At 37.5% G+C, this 15,552-nt stretch overlaps 2 protein-coding genes across 2 annotated transcripts; both read right to left on the bottom strand.

Moving 5' to 3' along the window:
- Nucleotides 1-502: 502 nt before the first annotated feature.
- On the bottom strand, nt 503-1,126 carry LOC138871446 (uncharacterized). The gene has a single exon (XM_070149326.1). The coding sequence runs from the start codon at nt 1,124-1,126 to the stop codon at nt 503-505; it is 624 nt and encodes a 207-aa protein (XP_070005427.1).
- A 2,473-nt stretch (nt 1,127-3,599) lies between these two features.
- On the bottom strand, nt 3,600-14,613 carry LOC104230855 (F-box/LRR-repeat protein 4). The gene is made up of 8 exons (XM_070147588.1): nt 14,052-14,613; nt 8,530-8,775; nt 7,981-8,387; nt 7,412-7,597; nt 6,103-6,295; nt 5,188-5,264; nt 4,532-4,682; nt 3,600-4,194 (listed from the first exon to the last, which is right to left on the bottom strand). The coding sequence occupies exons 1-8, from the start codon at nt 14,322-14,324 to the stop codon at nt 3,898-3,900; spliced, it is 1,830 nt and encodes a 609-aa protein (XP_070003689.1). The 5' UTR covers nt 14,325-14,613; the 3' UTR covers nt 3,600-3,897.
- Between the last annotated feature and the right edge of the window lie 939 nt (nt 14,614-15,552).

Below are 15,552 nucleotides of genomic sequence, written 5' to 3'. Positions count from 1 at the left end.
TGCTCATTTCTATGTGTGTCCACTTTGTCTTTTACTACTAAGGCCTCTAATTCACCAGCAATATGATGTGTAGCTCCAGAATCGATTATCCATTCTATATAAGGCAAGTTTGACATTAAGGATGTAGTCATACCTGCCATATTGGCTTGACATTCAGGAGTCTCCTTGTTCAGCATGTTTAGGATTTGCCTGTACTGATCTTCAGTGAAGTATGGCCCTGCCTTCAGTGCATCATCTCTGCCTCTCCCTTCATAATCATGTGTTGGTTTGTCATTTCCAAAGGCTCCAGCTATTATGTTTGTTGCATATGTTTTCCTATTTTACATCTGGATATCCAACAAGTTTATAGCAGTTCTCCTTTGAGTGGCCCGGCTTGTCGCAGTAGTCACACTTCATAAATGGCTTCTTTCCTTTGTATCTGTTGGCTTGGATTGTTGGTTGTCCTTTGCATGCCTGCATAGCAATGGGATCTCCTTTATTTCCTACAATCGAGTTAAACTTCTCAAGCATAGGCTTGATTTAGAGTTGGCTCTACAGTCTTCATCAAGATTTGTCTCCTTGCTTGATCACAAGTCTCATTGAGTCCACTCAAAAATTGCATTAGCCTTTGCTGCTGGAGTTGCTCAACATATTCCTTCGAATTAGGAATGAGCACCATCGCATCATATTCAGCCCATAGCTCTTTGAGCTTTGTGAAATATGTAGATACAGAATCTGTCCCCTGTGAAATAGTGGCTATTTCCCTATGCAATTGAAAAATCCTCACACGATTCACTTTGTCAAACCTTTCCTTCAAATCTTCCCAAACCAAATGCGTGTTAGATGCATACACAATTCCGCTAAGTAATTCCGGAGACACTGTGTTCATGATCCAGGACAGCACATTAGCATTGCATGTCTCCCAATCTTCATGTAATGCAGGCTCGAATGAGCTCTTTTTGCATGTCCCTAGCACAAACCCTAGTTTCCTCTTAGCTTGCAATGCAATTCGCATAGATCGATGCCATAAACCATAGTTTTCTGATCCTGTGAGCTTTATAGGAATCAAAATCGAGCTAGGAGTATCTGAAGGATGCACAAACAGAGGATGCGTGTGATCGATTTTATCAACTTTATCAGCCGCCATTAACAGTTGTTGATCGAGCTTCGTGAGGAAGACGATATGAAAAAGAGAAAATTACTGTAGATCTAACAGAATTTGCGAAAGTCTAGATTTTACACTGCTCTGATACCATGTGAGCTTGATAAATCTGAGTACACACTTCAGATTTATCAATGGAAGCTTGAACAAAGCTCTGCCATGGCTGAGTGTAAATGAAGAAGGAGACTGTTACAGAGAAGAGAATGAGAAAATGATTCTTTATATATTGAAAGATAGGTAATTACAAATATATACTTCTAACTTAACTATAGTTGCAACAAGTAACTATAGTTCTAACTACCTAACCATGGTCAACTGGACCCATCACTAACTACTAACTAACTATTCTTCACAACAACTTTTAAGAACTAAAATTTTAAGCCAATCAAATTCAAATCCTAGCTTCTCCTCAGTCCGCTAGGAAGTTGCTTTCATATACTGTACATACTCCATAGGGTATGAACTTTGAAGTTTGAACAATGCACTTTACAGATTATTAAAATTAGAGCCCATATTCTTTACTTATAACAATAGCTATGATTGCTAGAAACGTGGAAGAATAATCGAAAGCAAGCAAAGACATGTTAGGACCTTTCAAGTAAGTATCTATTATTGTTGTTTGAAATTATATATAATGTTGAACTCTATGCTGCCCCGGCAGCCTCTGTTTACTGTCCCCGCAGAAAAACACATCATACTCTACGTGAACAATATATTTTCATATATGAATTAATTATTCAGTATTATTACTGTGTAAGTAGTACTTAAAAATGCTATTTTTCTCTATAGCACATGACTGTTCATCAATGTATATCTCCTCGAGCCCTCCCACAAAGCTGAAGCAAATCTCTCGATGTCTGGGTCAACCTTACATTCGAATCATTCTGATCTCTTGTATAGCATAATTGCCGAAATCTTGGAACTCTTAAATAGCATGCTTATTCTAATTAGTGCTTAATGCATGCTTGAGGTAATTAGATTCTAATTACAGAGAAAGTCATGATCATCCTTTCCTTAAACAAATCCAGATTAGTAAGTTTTAAGGTGATTTGCATGTCCACAAATTTCCATTTTTCTTACAGTGTTTTCTGCTGAGCTTCTTAAAAGAATTTCACCTTTTTGCTCTTTTCAGTACTTTTTGACCAAATCTGAGTTATGGTTAGTAATAAGGAGAGTCTAATTGCTTGTCAATTTGTTGAACCCCATGTACTAAAAATAGGATTAACATTGACTAATTAATCGACTATTTATGGTTAGGCGCAATACGGAGAGTCTTTATTGTTTTTCTTTTTGGCCGAAAAGATACGAAAATGTTAGGTAAACGCATGTAGCGATGTCATATAATGTCACGCTTCAATTAAAAAATTCCAACAAATAGCCAGTTATTTGTTATTATATTCGACTTGTTGCACAAGTGATTATCGTTAAATAAATTGGTTCAAGTGGGCCTCTTGTTTAAGTTTATATTCTACAAAGTTTAATAGCAGAAACAAGAAAAACTTATACTAGTTGGTGTTTGCTTATTTGTGGCCAAGAAACTTGACATGCCCACCAAATTTATTCACGGAGTACGTCAAGCTTTTGTTCAGGTGAAATTTTGGTTTTTTAAATTTCAATGGACTCTATCTCACTTCTTAAGTTCTTCATTTGTCTTCCAAAGCTTCGGCACGACTCTATTGAGGATTTTCATCCCAAGACTATTTCCAACACTAAGGTATGCTATGCTGTGTGAAATGTGATTAACTATGTTTAAGTGTGTAAGTGAAAATAAGAGAAAGTTATTCAAATTCCCAATGATTTAATTTATGTACTCTTGACTATAAGACACTTTATACATAACTCAATCACTTCAGGGTCAATTACACCAAAAAAGGAAGAAAAAAAAAGTCATCTGGAAAGATGGAAACAGACGTACTACGTGTTGGCACAAATTGTTAGTGTAAAAATTCTTTACGCTAGCAAATACATGATATAAAATCCTTTGACAAATTGCATGTAAAAAGGAACTTTTTCCAGAAAACCAATACTCCTTTCAAGTTGTTCATTTGGTAGAGATTCATGTAACATCTACGGTTCTAACAGCATTTTTTTGTAACCTTTTCCTCTAAAAGAATTGCATACCTTGTGACTCTTACATGAATACACACGATCATAAAAGAATTGCATGTAGTGGTCCAATCTCTGCCAAATTCAATTCTAGAGCTGCTTCGAACAGAACAGAACAGAACATCTACCATCGAAACATGGAAGAGTTGTTTCAGAATGTGCTCCCATATCAGCTTCTTCCACTACAAAGCAACATTTACATTATGCATTCAGTACTGCACCTCTGCACTTAATCTATGCGAATGCCAGAAAGACCCATAAGACAAAAATGGGCTTTGGCAGCAGCATACCCTTGAAAAAGCATAGCACAGGCATGGCTGCCTTGACCATTTTATCCTACACATCTGAAGGGAACAAGCCTCACACCCACCCCATACCTTGAATAGAATAAGCAAATAAAATAACAAGAGACAGATTCTACAATAAGTCAATCAACAAACACATTCCTGTGAGATTTGAAAAAAAAACACTGAGAAAACATTACACATGAGAATGAGAAAGTAAAAGACAAACTGTCACGACATTAGGCGCCTTCTGTGTGTCGGGGCAATTTGTACCTTAAACTGGCTATTCACAGGGATAGTCTGCTTTAACCCTGCTGCTGTTGATTGGGGCTGCAAGAAGTAGAGTAGTAACAAGTGTAAAGAGATCTACAGATCAACACAGAGATAGGAGATAATGGATCCTGCTCTCCTTTTGGTCCTTGGGCTCACTTTCCATTTCTCAACAAGAACTTTCTTCATATTTGTGCAGCTTGTGATCACCGTGGCTACTCCAACAGCAGTAATACCGGGGCAATAGACCATGTGACAAGTTTCCAGCAAGGTACACTTGTTCACAAGATGACTTAAACCTACATCTGTTATTCGACGACAGTGGGACAGAACAATATCCCTCAACAAAGGGCATCCTTCACCTAGCTCCACCATGGCCGTATCCCCCAAATCCTGTCGAAAATTGGTTAGTGTCCTGTGCTGAATGAACATTAACAACAATTTTTTGCTCCTTCAAACATCTTGTATAAGGAAGCAATATGTGCGTGTGTTCAGTGTGGGAGCTAATCAATACAGATTCCTAATCCACTTATCAACTGGTGGTACTCGTAAGTAAGCAACCAACTTAGGCTATACCAATTAAGCAGTTTTAATATAATTTTTGTTACCTAATCACCTTAAATCAATTGATATTGTTGATAAATGAACCTAGACATGTTAAACATACACATATGATCTTCGCATCACATCCATTGTTTATCCCACTCTATAGAAGTATAAGTGGACATACCTGGAGAACACTCACATCCAAGTAACTAAGTTCAGGGCATCCTCTTGCTATGGCTATTATTCCAGCATCCCCAATTTGGTGGCAGCCACTTACATTCAAATGATGCAGAGAGCAACCTTCAGCAATAGCCACAAGTGCTTCATCCCCTACTCTGTAATCAAATAGAGGTTAATGACTTATTTGAGCCAAAACATCGGTAATCAGGTAGTTAAGTAGCGAGCCTTTGATCAAAAAGCAGTTTAAACTCTCTGCTGTAGAAGAATATAACTGGTGAACATTAATGAAAGAGAAGTTGTGAAGGCAAGGACCAACTAAATATAAATATAATTATTTGTTGAACCTCGCAATGTGGAACATTTCCAAGGGACCTAGGGCCAGGAAGCATTAAAAGAAGATGAAAATTGTGCCTAGACAAACTTCATCTTCAATGGACAAGCAACCTCTTGCAGCATCAGAGTCATCAATACAAACATTACCATGTCCAAAAGGATAAGTGCTAATTTCAAAGAGCATTCAAGCACAGATTTATATGACAATAGAAGAAGAAAGTAATGCACGCAATGGAGAGGTTGTCCCCAATTTTATCAGCAGAACACGTGATTGAGAAACAAACTAAAACTAAGGCAATGTTAGTTGAGAAAGAAAAACTGACATACCTATCACAGAACCGAAGGCTAAGGTCTGTAAGAAATTTACAGTTCTCACCAACAGCTATAATTCCCTTATTTCCGACCTATCAAACCAGATGAAAAGACCAGTATTATCAAACAAAATAATCGAGTTCTGGGCATCAAGTGCAAAGGATACTGCATAAGCCAGATTTCACTATATTTATGGGGACAATTAACAGCTGCTGAAAAGAAAAACCGCTTTCCACATCGGATACTAATAGTGCACATGCCTCTACAGGAAACCTCATTCCACAGCTAAAGTGGTTCTCAAAAAAAATATAATTAAAAAGCCTGTCTAAAAGATTCACCAGCTAATGGATCAATAACAAGCATTAAAATATTTGAAAACATTACCAAGGGAACAGAAGAAAAGGATAGCTGCCAGATTCAACTCCAAACTTAGAATCGGATGCTATTTTAAATTCATTAAGCAGTAAGCCCAATGTTTCAAAAGCATTGAGATACTTGCAAGAATATTAGTGGGTAACAGTTGTCTATCTTCTCCAACTAAAACGAAAGGGAGAACAAAACATTAAGAACCAGTTTAAACCAGTAAACAAATCTACAGGCGCAGCAGAAACATGTCAACTAACAAAAATCTGAATCTGATATGTTCATATTACCCTTTAGGCCTGGATCAATGCTCTTGTTTCGTCTGCTGATGTAATTAATTAAGAAGATTCTGATCTTGTTTCTGGGTCCGCAGTGTACATGTGCAGCACCATCTTGGTGCTGATTATCAATGAAATCTTTTAATGTTTACTGATTAAAAGAATATATGCCTCCAGCAATATGCAACAAGGCATATGTAAAGGTATCTTGTGATTTACACACTAAAGAGCAAGAAGAGAAACCCTATCTAAGAGGAAATAATGAAGGAGAGCGAGATGATTAAAGTACCTCATAGCATCGACGGATGTGGAGCCTTTTGAGGTTACAGCATCCTCTAGCTATAGAACATATGGCTTCGTCCCCAATACTCGCACAATCTACCAAATGCAAAGCTTGCAAGAACTTGCACCCTCTTCCAATCTCGGACAATGCGAAATTACCAATTCTTTGACAGTACAGCAAGGCCAACTCAGAGAGATGCCTAGTTGCAAAGCCAAAACTCAAATTAGGACCTTCTCACTTATAAAAAATAAGAAAAAAGAACTCAAAATAGGGCCATGACAGAATTTTAAGAGGTAGAAACTATAGGTCAAGTAATGAATGAGACTCATGAATTTCATAAGGTTTAATAATAAGATGCGTCAAGCACAATGCAAAAGGCAGTGATCGGTCAATCTGCGGAACCAATCAACCACAATTCAACACTATTCTAGTCATAATAGATTAATTTTGTATCTTCATATTAAAGAAAATATTGATGGAAAAGAAAGACATTCTACAATGAAAAAAAGACAGAAGCTCATTTAAGACAAGAAAATCTGCCAACCGTGTATGAACACAAAAAATTTTTACTGCCCACATACTGTAAGCCAGTATGAAGTGGGTGGAATGTATTTTCTTACAGCATCAATTCTCCAAGTCAAGAGATTCAGAACCTAGCTGAAAACATGGATGAAACCATCCCTTGAAGTTCGGAAGAAATTATACACCCTATGAGGTAACATTCTGATGGAAATAGAATAATATGATTATAGCATTTTGGAATGACTGAAATCAATTTGGTCTAATCTGGGATAACAACTTAAGTAGAAAATAATTTCCGAAATACTGTTAAAGAAAATGACACTCAAAATCTTATTTAAGCACTCCATAATTGATCTGCTATAACTGTTCTATGAAGCACTTTTTCATTTAATTTACAGAATTAAACTCAAGCAAGAATATTGCATTTCTATTTGATAGAATAGCAAATTTTCTATTAAAATAGCGCCTACATTTTAGGTGCAAAAGTAGGTCCATAAGCACCATTTTTAGCTCCATCTAAAAGTGCTTATTTTTTCAAAACTTCTAAGTGTACTTCTCAACATTTACCAAATACTCAAAGAAGTGTTTTTCATGATAAACACACTTATTCAGCAATGCACCGCAAACATGACCTTAGAGAAACACAAAGGTTACAAGAATCTATCTTGATTTCAGTGAACAAAGATAAGGCAAACAAACACTCAACATTAGGTCTTTTCCCCCCTCTAAATAACTAACATTCAACACTAAGGTTTAAAGAAATTCAAAATAAAGCACTAGGCAAAAAGTGTACGTGCAAGATCTTGCAATAGACTCCAGTCCATATGTTCCTATATTGTGGCAGCCATTAACTTCAAGATGCGTGAGGCTGGAGCAACCAACTGCAACCGCCTCCAAGCCTTTGTCACTTAAGAAAGTACAATCATTCAAGGTAAGAGACTTTAACTGTTTGCAGCCTTTACCAATAGCACACAGACTCCTGAAGGAATACACAGAAAGATACAGGTCAGATTGTGAAAACCTCTCATCCCTCTTAACACATACTCTGTTAAATCTCCCCTAGCAAGTAATGCCACAAAAAAGATAGACATGCGCGCACACAATTTCATCCAAGTTACAGAGTTTCAAATGTAAAGATTAGATATTTAGATTGCATAAATCTGACCAACAGAAAAGCCAACAGTTAAAAAGAAATTATTTTTTAGGGCCTCGAATGCAGATATACAGTACAAAAGCTTACATGAAAATAGAAGTTATGATCAGGAGAATACCCTAGCTTGTAAACTTTTAGATATTTCAGTTGCTGATAAGTAAAAATAAATAAATCCAAATAGAAAAGATAATATAGAATAAACAACTAACCTGTCCGTAAATATTTGGAAACTGTAAAGAGCCAACAACTCCAACGACAAGCAGCAAGTGCCAACGCCTTGCAGAGCATCATCTGTAACATTGATGCATTGTAGCTTCAGAAACTTCAACTGACGGCATCCTTGGGCAACAGCAAGTACACCTTTGTCATGGATATACTCTGAGTCTAGTGACAAGGACTCCAGAGATTTACAATGAGATCCGACAGTTTCCAAGGAGGTGTCAGTTACTTTTGCACAGGCAGCCAGACTGATCGATTTCAATGTTTTACCACAACCAGCAACCAATTTAATCAAGCCTGCATCAGTTAGGCCTTCACAGAATCGCAAATTCAAATCTTCAAGTTGCCTGGAGAACTCCCCAACAGCTGCTAAACCTTGATCTCCAACATAACAGCCCTTTATAAGGAACAGGAAACGAAAGCTTCTAAGACCTTTGGTCCATCACGCACATCATATCATTCGATCCCAATACAGCTTGAAACAGATCAACAGATTGAACATGTGAAGAAACCAAAGTTCTAAAAGACCGGATATTTACCTGTAAATCCAAAGACTTCAAGGACATACACCTCTCAGCTATAGACCTCAGCCCCACATGTGTCACATTAGAACACCATACTAAGCTCAGGTTTTCAAGCTTAGTAAATCCAGCAGCAACAGCAGTCAACCCAGCATCTGACAAACAGTAAGATTCAGTTTCACTGTTTTCCGAGCCATTTGTTTCAGCCAGGGAGTGGATGCTGAGAGATGAAATCACAGAATGATCAGTGCCACGTCTTCTTCCCTGCAACGGTTGTACAAAACAAACAGTAAGTTCGGCGTTCAAGATGAATGTAGCTTCCAGGAACTGAAACGCAAAAAAATATTTGCAGTAACACAATGTCTAGCACCACCTGGAAAATATCCTAACAAGTGCGGAACAGGAGATACTAGGAGCTTGTCTCAAAGATACACAGCACTCTGCTTGCTAGTAAAATCATTAGCAATTTAATACTCCCAGTCAATGATATCAAGTACACACGACAATGAGATACACATATTCAATTAAAAGTTAATACACATCTTCACCTAGAAGTTAATTTTACGTATGGTCACTGATCTTTACCTTACCAGTAAAGTCACAAAACTATTTTATCACATGAAAATAACTAAACTTTACCCACTATAGCAGTAAAGTCACGAACTATCTTTTTGTCCCATTAAATAACTGAAATACAGGTGAGTTACACAGAAAATACAAATGATTCGAAGGTCAAATTTTCTGTGTCGGGCAATCATTTTTTTCTTTTTTCTTTTTTGTTTCATTTAAATATTTTTAATTGTCTTTTATTTCATGGAATATGCGGTAGCCAAAAATTTTACACAGTGGATTTTTCATTTCTGCCGTTTATATTCTCTGAACCAGAAATTTGATCTTCTACAACTTTTCATTAACAGGACTGATAGCTCTACATCCTTTTGGAGATCTGTATGAAAGAACAAAGTTGTATCAACAACAACTATGCCTCAAATCTCAAGCTAGTCAGGATTGATTATATGAACCGTCATTGGCCATTTCATTTCGCTCCACTTTAAAACATTTCATTGCAATATTCAATTGCTTGGGGCAATATCTTCATTCCAATTGCTGGATTTGGGGGGAAATTGATATAGACAATCTGCATAAGATAGAAGGCTGGGTAACAAATATTTACATGCATCACTGAAGTAGTTTTTGTTGATCACCTCTTAATTCATTGTCATGCAGTGGGATTTCTCATCTATGTTTCTCTCTTTTTGACATTGGATCAGTAACTCTGTTCAGTTCAAGTATGCATGAGTCCAGGGGTAAGGACGAACAGCAGAAAATTAGATATAAGCAGTAGACTATGGTCCCCTGACAGGCTTATTAGCTAAATGAAAATTGGCACAAACAATACGCCCAGTCACTTCTCCCTGCCTCATGTGGACCTCGATGAATGAGAGAAATTATAGATGCATTGAGAACTTGCCAGAACCAGTTCCTGACCTGAAATATCCTTGCCTCAGATAACTCTTTTTTCGGTATAAAGAAGCTGGGCAGAAGGAATTCATTGTACAGCTCATTGTTCTTTTGATCCTAGCCGATTTTGTCCTATATGCTTCATCCTTTTGAGCGTCAAGCCATATGTTGACTCCGCACCTTGATGGTGCCCATCTAGCATATAATATCCTGTCTCATTGATTAAAAGAATATTTGCATCGCAGTGATTAAAAACGCGCTCGCTTCCTCACTTTAAGCGACAAGCGAGGCGAAGCGTGAGGGGGCGCTTCAGGTCTTTGAAGCGAGTCTGGTACCAAAAAGCGACCGCTTCTCTGTAAAAAGCGAGAAGCGGTGAAGCGAGAAGAAGCGTTAGAAGCGTCCGCTTCTCTGTTTAAAATACCCAAGCCCTATTTTATTAAAAAACGAGTTTCTAAACACTGTCTGAACTTCTTCAACAGCAGCGAGACTAGGGTTGTTCTTCAACAACAACAGCGATTTCTTCTTCTCTTCTTCATCTACTTCTGATATCTGAAACAATCTCAAAGCATCAACTAGGGTTGTTCTTCTTCTTCAACAGTACAGGCAGCAACGACTTCTTCTGATTTTCAAGAGGTATGTTCTGCACTTTTGATTTGCATTCTTCTTTTTTTTCTTTTTCTTTTTCTTTCTAAACGTCTAAAAAAGCGGCAAAATGCTGGCGAATTTTTTTCAGAAAATTTCTGCCCAATATTTCCAGTTTCTGCCCAAAATTTCTGCCCAATTTTTATATCCTTTATTGTTAGTTCTTATTGTCTTTCTTATGTGTTATGTAGTTGTTCTTTTAATGGCGCCAAAAGAAGATAGGAAAGACCCGGCTTGGGCTTACTCTGAAAGAGTTAACGAGACCAACAAGATGGCCATTAGATGTCTTTTTTGTGATAAGATTTCAAATGGGGGAATCTGTCGTCAAAAAGCGCATCTAATCGGTGGTGATCCAAATGTCGCATCTTGTCCTAAAGTTCCGGGGCATGTGAAGGAAGAATTGAAAGCATTCCTTCAAAAAAAAAAGAGAGTAAAAGACTCAAATGATTCATGAACAAGAACTGTATAATCTTGATGATGACGATTCGTCCCTTCCACCAAAATCACAAAAGCGGGGAAGGATGCTTCCACCAATGTCTTCTAGTTGTGGATCTAATGGCAAGACCAAAGGTCCTATGGATTGTTACTTCCCGCAAAAATCTGGAGATAAGGGAGGAAAAAGTGGTAATCCTCAAATTGATGCCAAAGCGATTTTGAGGGATCATGCAGTTACAATGTTTGAGCGGTGGATGTATGATACAGGTCTTCCTTTTAATTGTGTTAATTATACCGATACTTTTTTTGCTTTAATTGAGGCCGTAGGCTAATATGGTCCAGGAATGAAGCCTCCAACTTATGATGAAGTTAGAGCGCCATATCTAAAAAAAGAGGTGCCAGAGGTGAACAAAATCGTGAAGGAGCACAAAGTAGAATGGAACAAGTTTGGTTGTTCCATTATGATGGATAAGTGGACGGCGAGAAATGGAAAAATGATCATCAATATCTTGGTGAATTCTCCTAAGGGAAGCCTGTTTCTTGAGTCCGTTGATGCAAGCGACTCTTCAACTGATTCAACCAAAATGTACTCCTTGTTCAAGAGTACGATAGACTCTATTGGAGAAGAAAATGTTGTTCAAGTTGTCACGAACAACGCCTTGAAAATGTTAAAGCTGGTGATTTGATGTCTACTGGGTACCCGCATATCTATTGGACTCCGTGTGCAGCACATTCCATTAATTTGATCTTCGGTGACATTTTCAAAGAAAGACCCTTCAGTACAGTCTTTAATCAGGCAATTAGAGTGCATTCCTATATTGTTCAAAGGCCTTTGTTACTGAACATGACGAAGAGATTCACTAAACAAAGAAGTTTGGTGAAACCTGCAAAGACAAGATTTGCTTCTGCCTTTTGACTTTGCATAGGATGTATGAGCAAAAAAGCAATTTGAAGAAGTTGTTTGTTTCAGATGAGTACACTAAGAGTGCCTATGGAAGGGAAGCTCGAGCGAGAGAATATGCAGATATTATACTTTCTCCTTCATTCTGGAACAATGTGGTTCATGCATTGAAGATTGGTGGTCCTTTAATTAAAGTGCTTTGTTTGGTGGATGGGGAGCAAAGGCCACAAATGGGCTACCTATACGAAGCAATTAATAGGGCAAAGGAGGCTATTCAAGCCTCTTTTAGTGATCAAAGAAAATACAAAAGAGTCTTTGAGATTATAGATAAAAGGTGGGATAGTAAGCTTCATAGCCCTGGACTTGTTTTGAACCCGGAACTGTTTTATGACAATAAAGAGAGGATTCTAGGAGATGAACCTTTGTAGAATGGATACTATGGATGTATTGAGAAGTTGATACATGAAGAATCCTTGCAAGATAAAATAACAGAGCAATTTAGTATTTATAGGAATGCTGAGCAACTTTTTGGAAAAAACATGGCGATTAGACAAAGAAAGACAAAGTCACCAGGTGAGCGAGTGCTTATATATTATTTTATAGTTAATAAGTTATTTCTTTATCAATATTATGTTTTGAAAATTTGTTCTACTTCTACAGTTGAATGGTGGAAGCAATATCTATGTTGCGCGGACTCTTCAAAATGCTGCCGCACCCGTGTCGGATCCTCCAAAAATACACTACTTTTGAAGGATCCGACACGCACCCGGCAACATCTTTGGAAAGTCCAAGCAACATAGAGCAATATGGTCATTCCACTTCAGATTTACAAAAGTTTGCCATCAAGGTTCTAAGTCTAACATGTAGCTCATCCGGGTGTGAAAGGAATTGGAACGTGTTTGAGCATGTAAGAACTAAGAAGAAAGATTTAGTATATTGAGATAATTAAATTATATCTCAATTGTCCTAATCTTACTAATTACTTATTATTTGCAGATTCATACCAAAAAGAGGAACAAACTAACCTTGAAGCGTCTCAATGATCTAGTCTTCATTAAGTACAATAGAACATTGAGGCGTCGTTACAACGCTCGCAATGTAATTGATCCAATTAGTTTGGACAACACCGATGATGCTAATGAATGGCTAACTGGAGTCCCGGAAGATCATGCAGATGAAGAAGTATTTGAGGATACTTTTGATTTCACTTGGGGTGAAGTTGCGGAGGCGCGTGGAATTGGGGAGAGGATTTATGGTTTGAGGGGGAGTACCTCAACTTCAATTTCACACAGGAAGGGAAAAGAGGCAGCTACTTTGTCCCTAGTTGATGAAGAAGAAGAAGTTGAAGAAGATGACGAGCAATATAATAATGATAGTGGAATACAAGAATTTGATAATCTTATAGAAGAATAGGATGCTCATTTTGTGCTTTAATTGATGCTACTCTTTAGTTTTTTAATTGAAGTATTGAACATTTGCTTACAATTACATGTGTTGTCTATGCAGTATTTATTTAATTTTTTTTTACATTCTGTTTCATTTAAAAAAAGCAAGCGCTTCGCTTCTCGCTTCTCATGAAATGGGGGTTGTCGCTTTTCCTCGCTTCACCCTCTTCACAACACTGGCATCGCACAGAACCAAGCATCAAAAGCTTGGTATGGAGCACCATAATTTAGCTACAATAATCTAATCTAACTTTATTTCATGTGAGAAAATGAGGATTAACATGAGAAATTGGGATCTCCACTTCCCAACTTGCATTTAAACTTTAAATTCCTGAGCCAGAATCTTGAAATTCTATCCTCAAATACCAAAAACCTAGTCTTTTCACCAGTTATATTTAGAAAGGAACATACAGTAGTAACGGAAATGAAAAATGCTGTCAGGCGCGAAAAAAAAAAACACGCACACACTTTCCAATCATATTAAGGGTACAATCAGTGATCTTAAGCTAATGTTCTAATGTTCCCCATTGGAATGCAATACACATCTAACATCCGTCAATTTCGGAGCTACACTCGAAGTACCAATTCTACATGTTGCATTTAAAGCTAATCGATGAATATATCAAAAAGTGATAAAAGTGAAATCAAAGGCTTACAAGTTGAACCGGGAGAGAAATGGACAGTCTCTCATCAATAAATACATTGCGGACATTGACGAAGCGGCGAGCGAGCAGCCTGACAAGGGCGTCGGGGCAGCCGGAAGCACCAATTCGTAAAGTGAGACGACTGAGGCGCTCGAGACGGAGCCAACGTTTGCAGACGAGTGCACATACATCGCGGCTTGATTTCGATTCCAGCTGCCGGAAAATCTCTATAATTATTTCATCCGGCAGGATTTGGATTTGATTGATCCGATCACGCCCTCTCATTGAATTGTCTTCCTCTGAATCTATCTGACGTTAGAAATGAAATTCGCAGCTGAATAAATAATATAGAGGTTTTGTTTAGATGCGTAAAGAGAGGAATTGAGAGATTCGATGAGTGAGGGTGAGGGTGAAGGTAGAGGATATCCCTTTGGCTTTCAGGTAGTCGGTGGATTTTCCGTCGGTTGTTGACGTGGAGCGATCGGCGAAGACGAATTCCCCATTTTGGCCTTGGGGAAATTTATTTCTATCTTGTATAATTACTGCACAAATACGGGTTCTTACCGTAATTGCAGAATGATACGGAGTCCGTGTTAAGATGAGATCGCAAATCAATCGTAAATACCCATACCGAGTAATACCGAACTGTATATGTAAAAGCGTTTTTAAATATTTTTTACAAAATTAACCAAAAAATTTGACTTTGATTTGATAGTAGGCCAGAGCAAATCAACTTTCCTAAATGTGTTAAATTTTAGGTTTTAAATAACTTCTTTCGGAGTATTATTTAAATGTTTGTAAAAAGCAATTGTAACAATTTAAGGAGAAATTTTATTTTGTACGAGACTCAATAATTACGTGGCGGACAAAATTTGCGTGAGATTCCATTCATATTATGCCAAGTAGATTTGGGTCCCACTTTCAGCAAAAATTGGCCTAGCTCTTTGGGGGCCTGCCTTATTACATTCTTTCTCCTCCTCAGATTTAGAGGGTGTTTGGATTGGATTATTTAAGTGTTTATTGGCTTTTAAGCCCTTTTTTAGTTTGTGTGGTGTTTGGCAATGATAAAAAGTATTTAAAAGCACTTACTTTTAGGCATAAAAAGTACAAAAATAAGCCAAAAGTTGGGTATTACCAACTTATGGCTTTTGGCTTTTAGCTTAAAAGCTACTTTTTATAAGCCAATCCAAACACATCATTATGCTACTTCCTTACGAGTTACTTTGTTTTTCATTCACCCGAAAACTTTTTGTCCAACTCGTCTTATTTCAAGCACCTTAGACTATTTTGTTTCTCTAGCATTCTTTCTCAAAAGCAATTTCATCATTTTTCAAATGCATTCAAATCCATCAATTACTTTCAACAAGGAAAAAAAACAGAAAGGAAAAACCCATAATTTTGTGGACCAAAGATTCGGCACCGGAATGGTTCCCACAAGTAGCTTTGTGGATTTCTCGTAGAATATAATCGGTGTCCCCTGGCCCCAAGCATACCGCCAATAGTCCATCGAATG

This window comes from Nicotiana sylvestris, chromosome 6, assembly GCF_000393655.2.
Source record: "Nicotiana sylvestris chromosome 6, ASM39365v2, whole genome shotgun sequence".
NCBI classification, from domain to species: Eukaryota; Viridiplantae; Streptophyta; class Magnoliopsida; order Solanales; family Solanaceae; genus Nicotiana; species Nicotiana sylvestris.
This window is presented reverse-complemented; position numbering and strand designations above follow the sequence as displayed.

Bases quoted from the DNA above. Each gene is read 5' to 3' on its own strand.
- LOC104230855 (XM_070147588.1), bottom strand. From the start codon at position 14,324: ATGAGAGGGCGTGATCGGATCAATCAAATCCAAATCCTGCCGGATGAA. The intron at 8,776-14,051 runs GTAAGCCTTTGA...CAACCGTTGCAG, and splicing joins TTTCTCTCCCGGTTCAACTT to GGAAGAAGACGTGGCACTGA. The intron at 5,265-6,102 runs GTACTTTAATCA...CTGGTTTGATAG, and splicing joins ACATCCGTCGATGCTATGAG to GTCGGAAATAAGGGAATTAT.
- LOC138871446 (XM_070149326.1), bottom strand. From the start codon at position 1,126: ATGGCGGCTGATAAAGTTGATAAAATCGATCACACGCATCCTCTGTTT.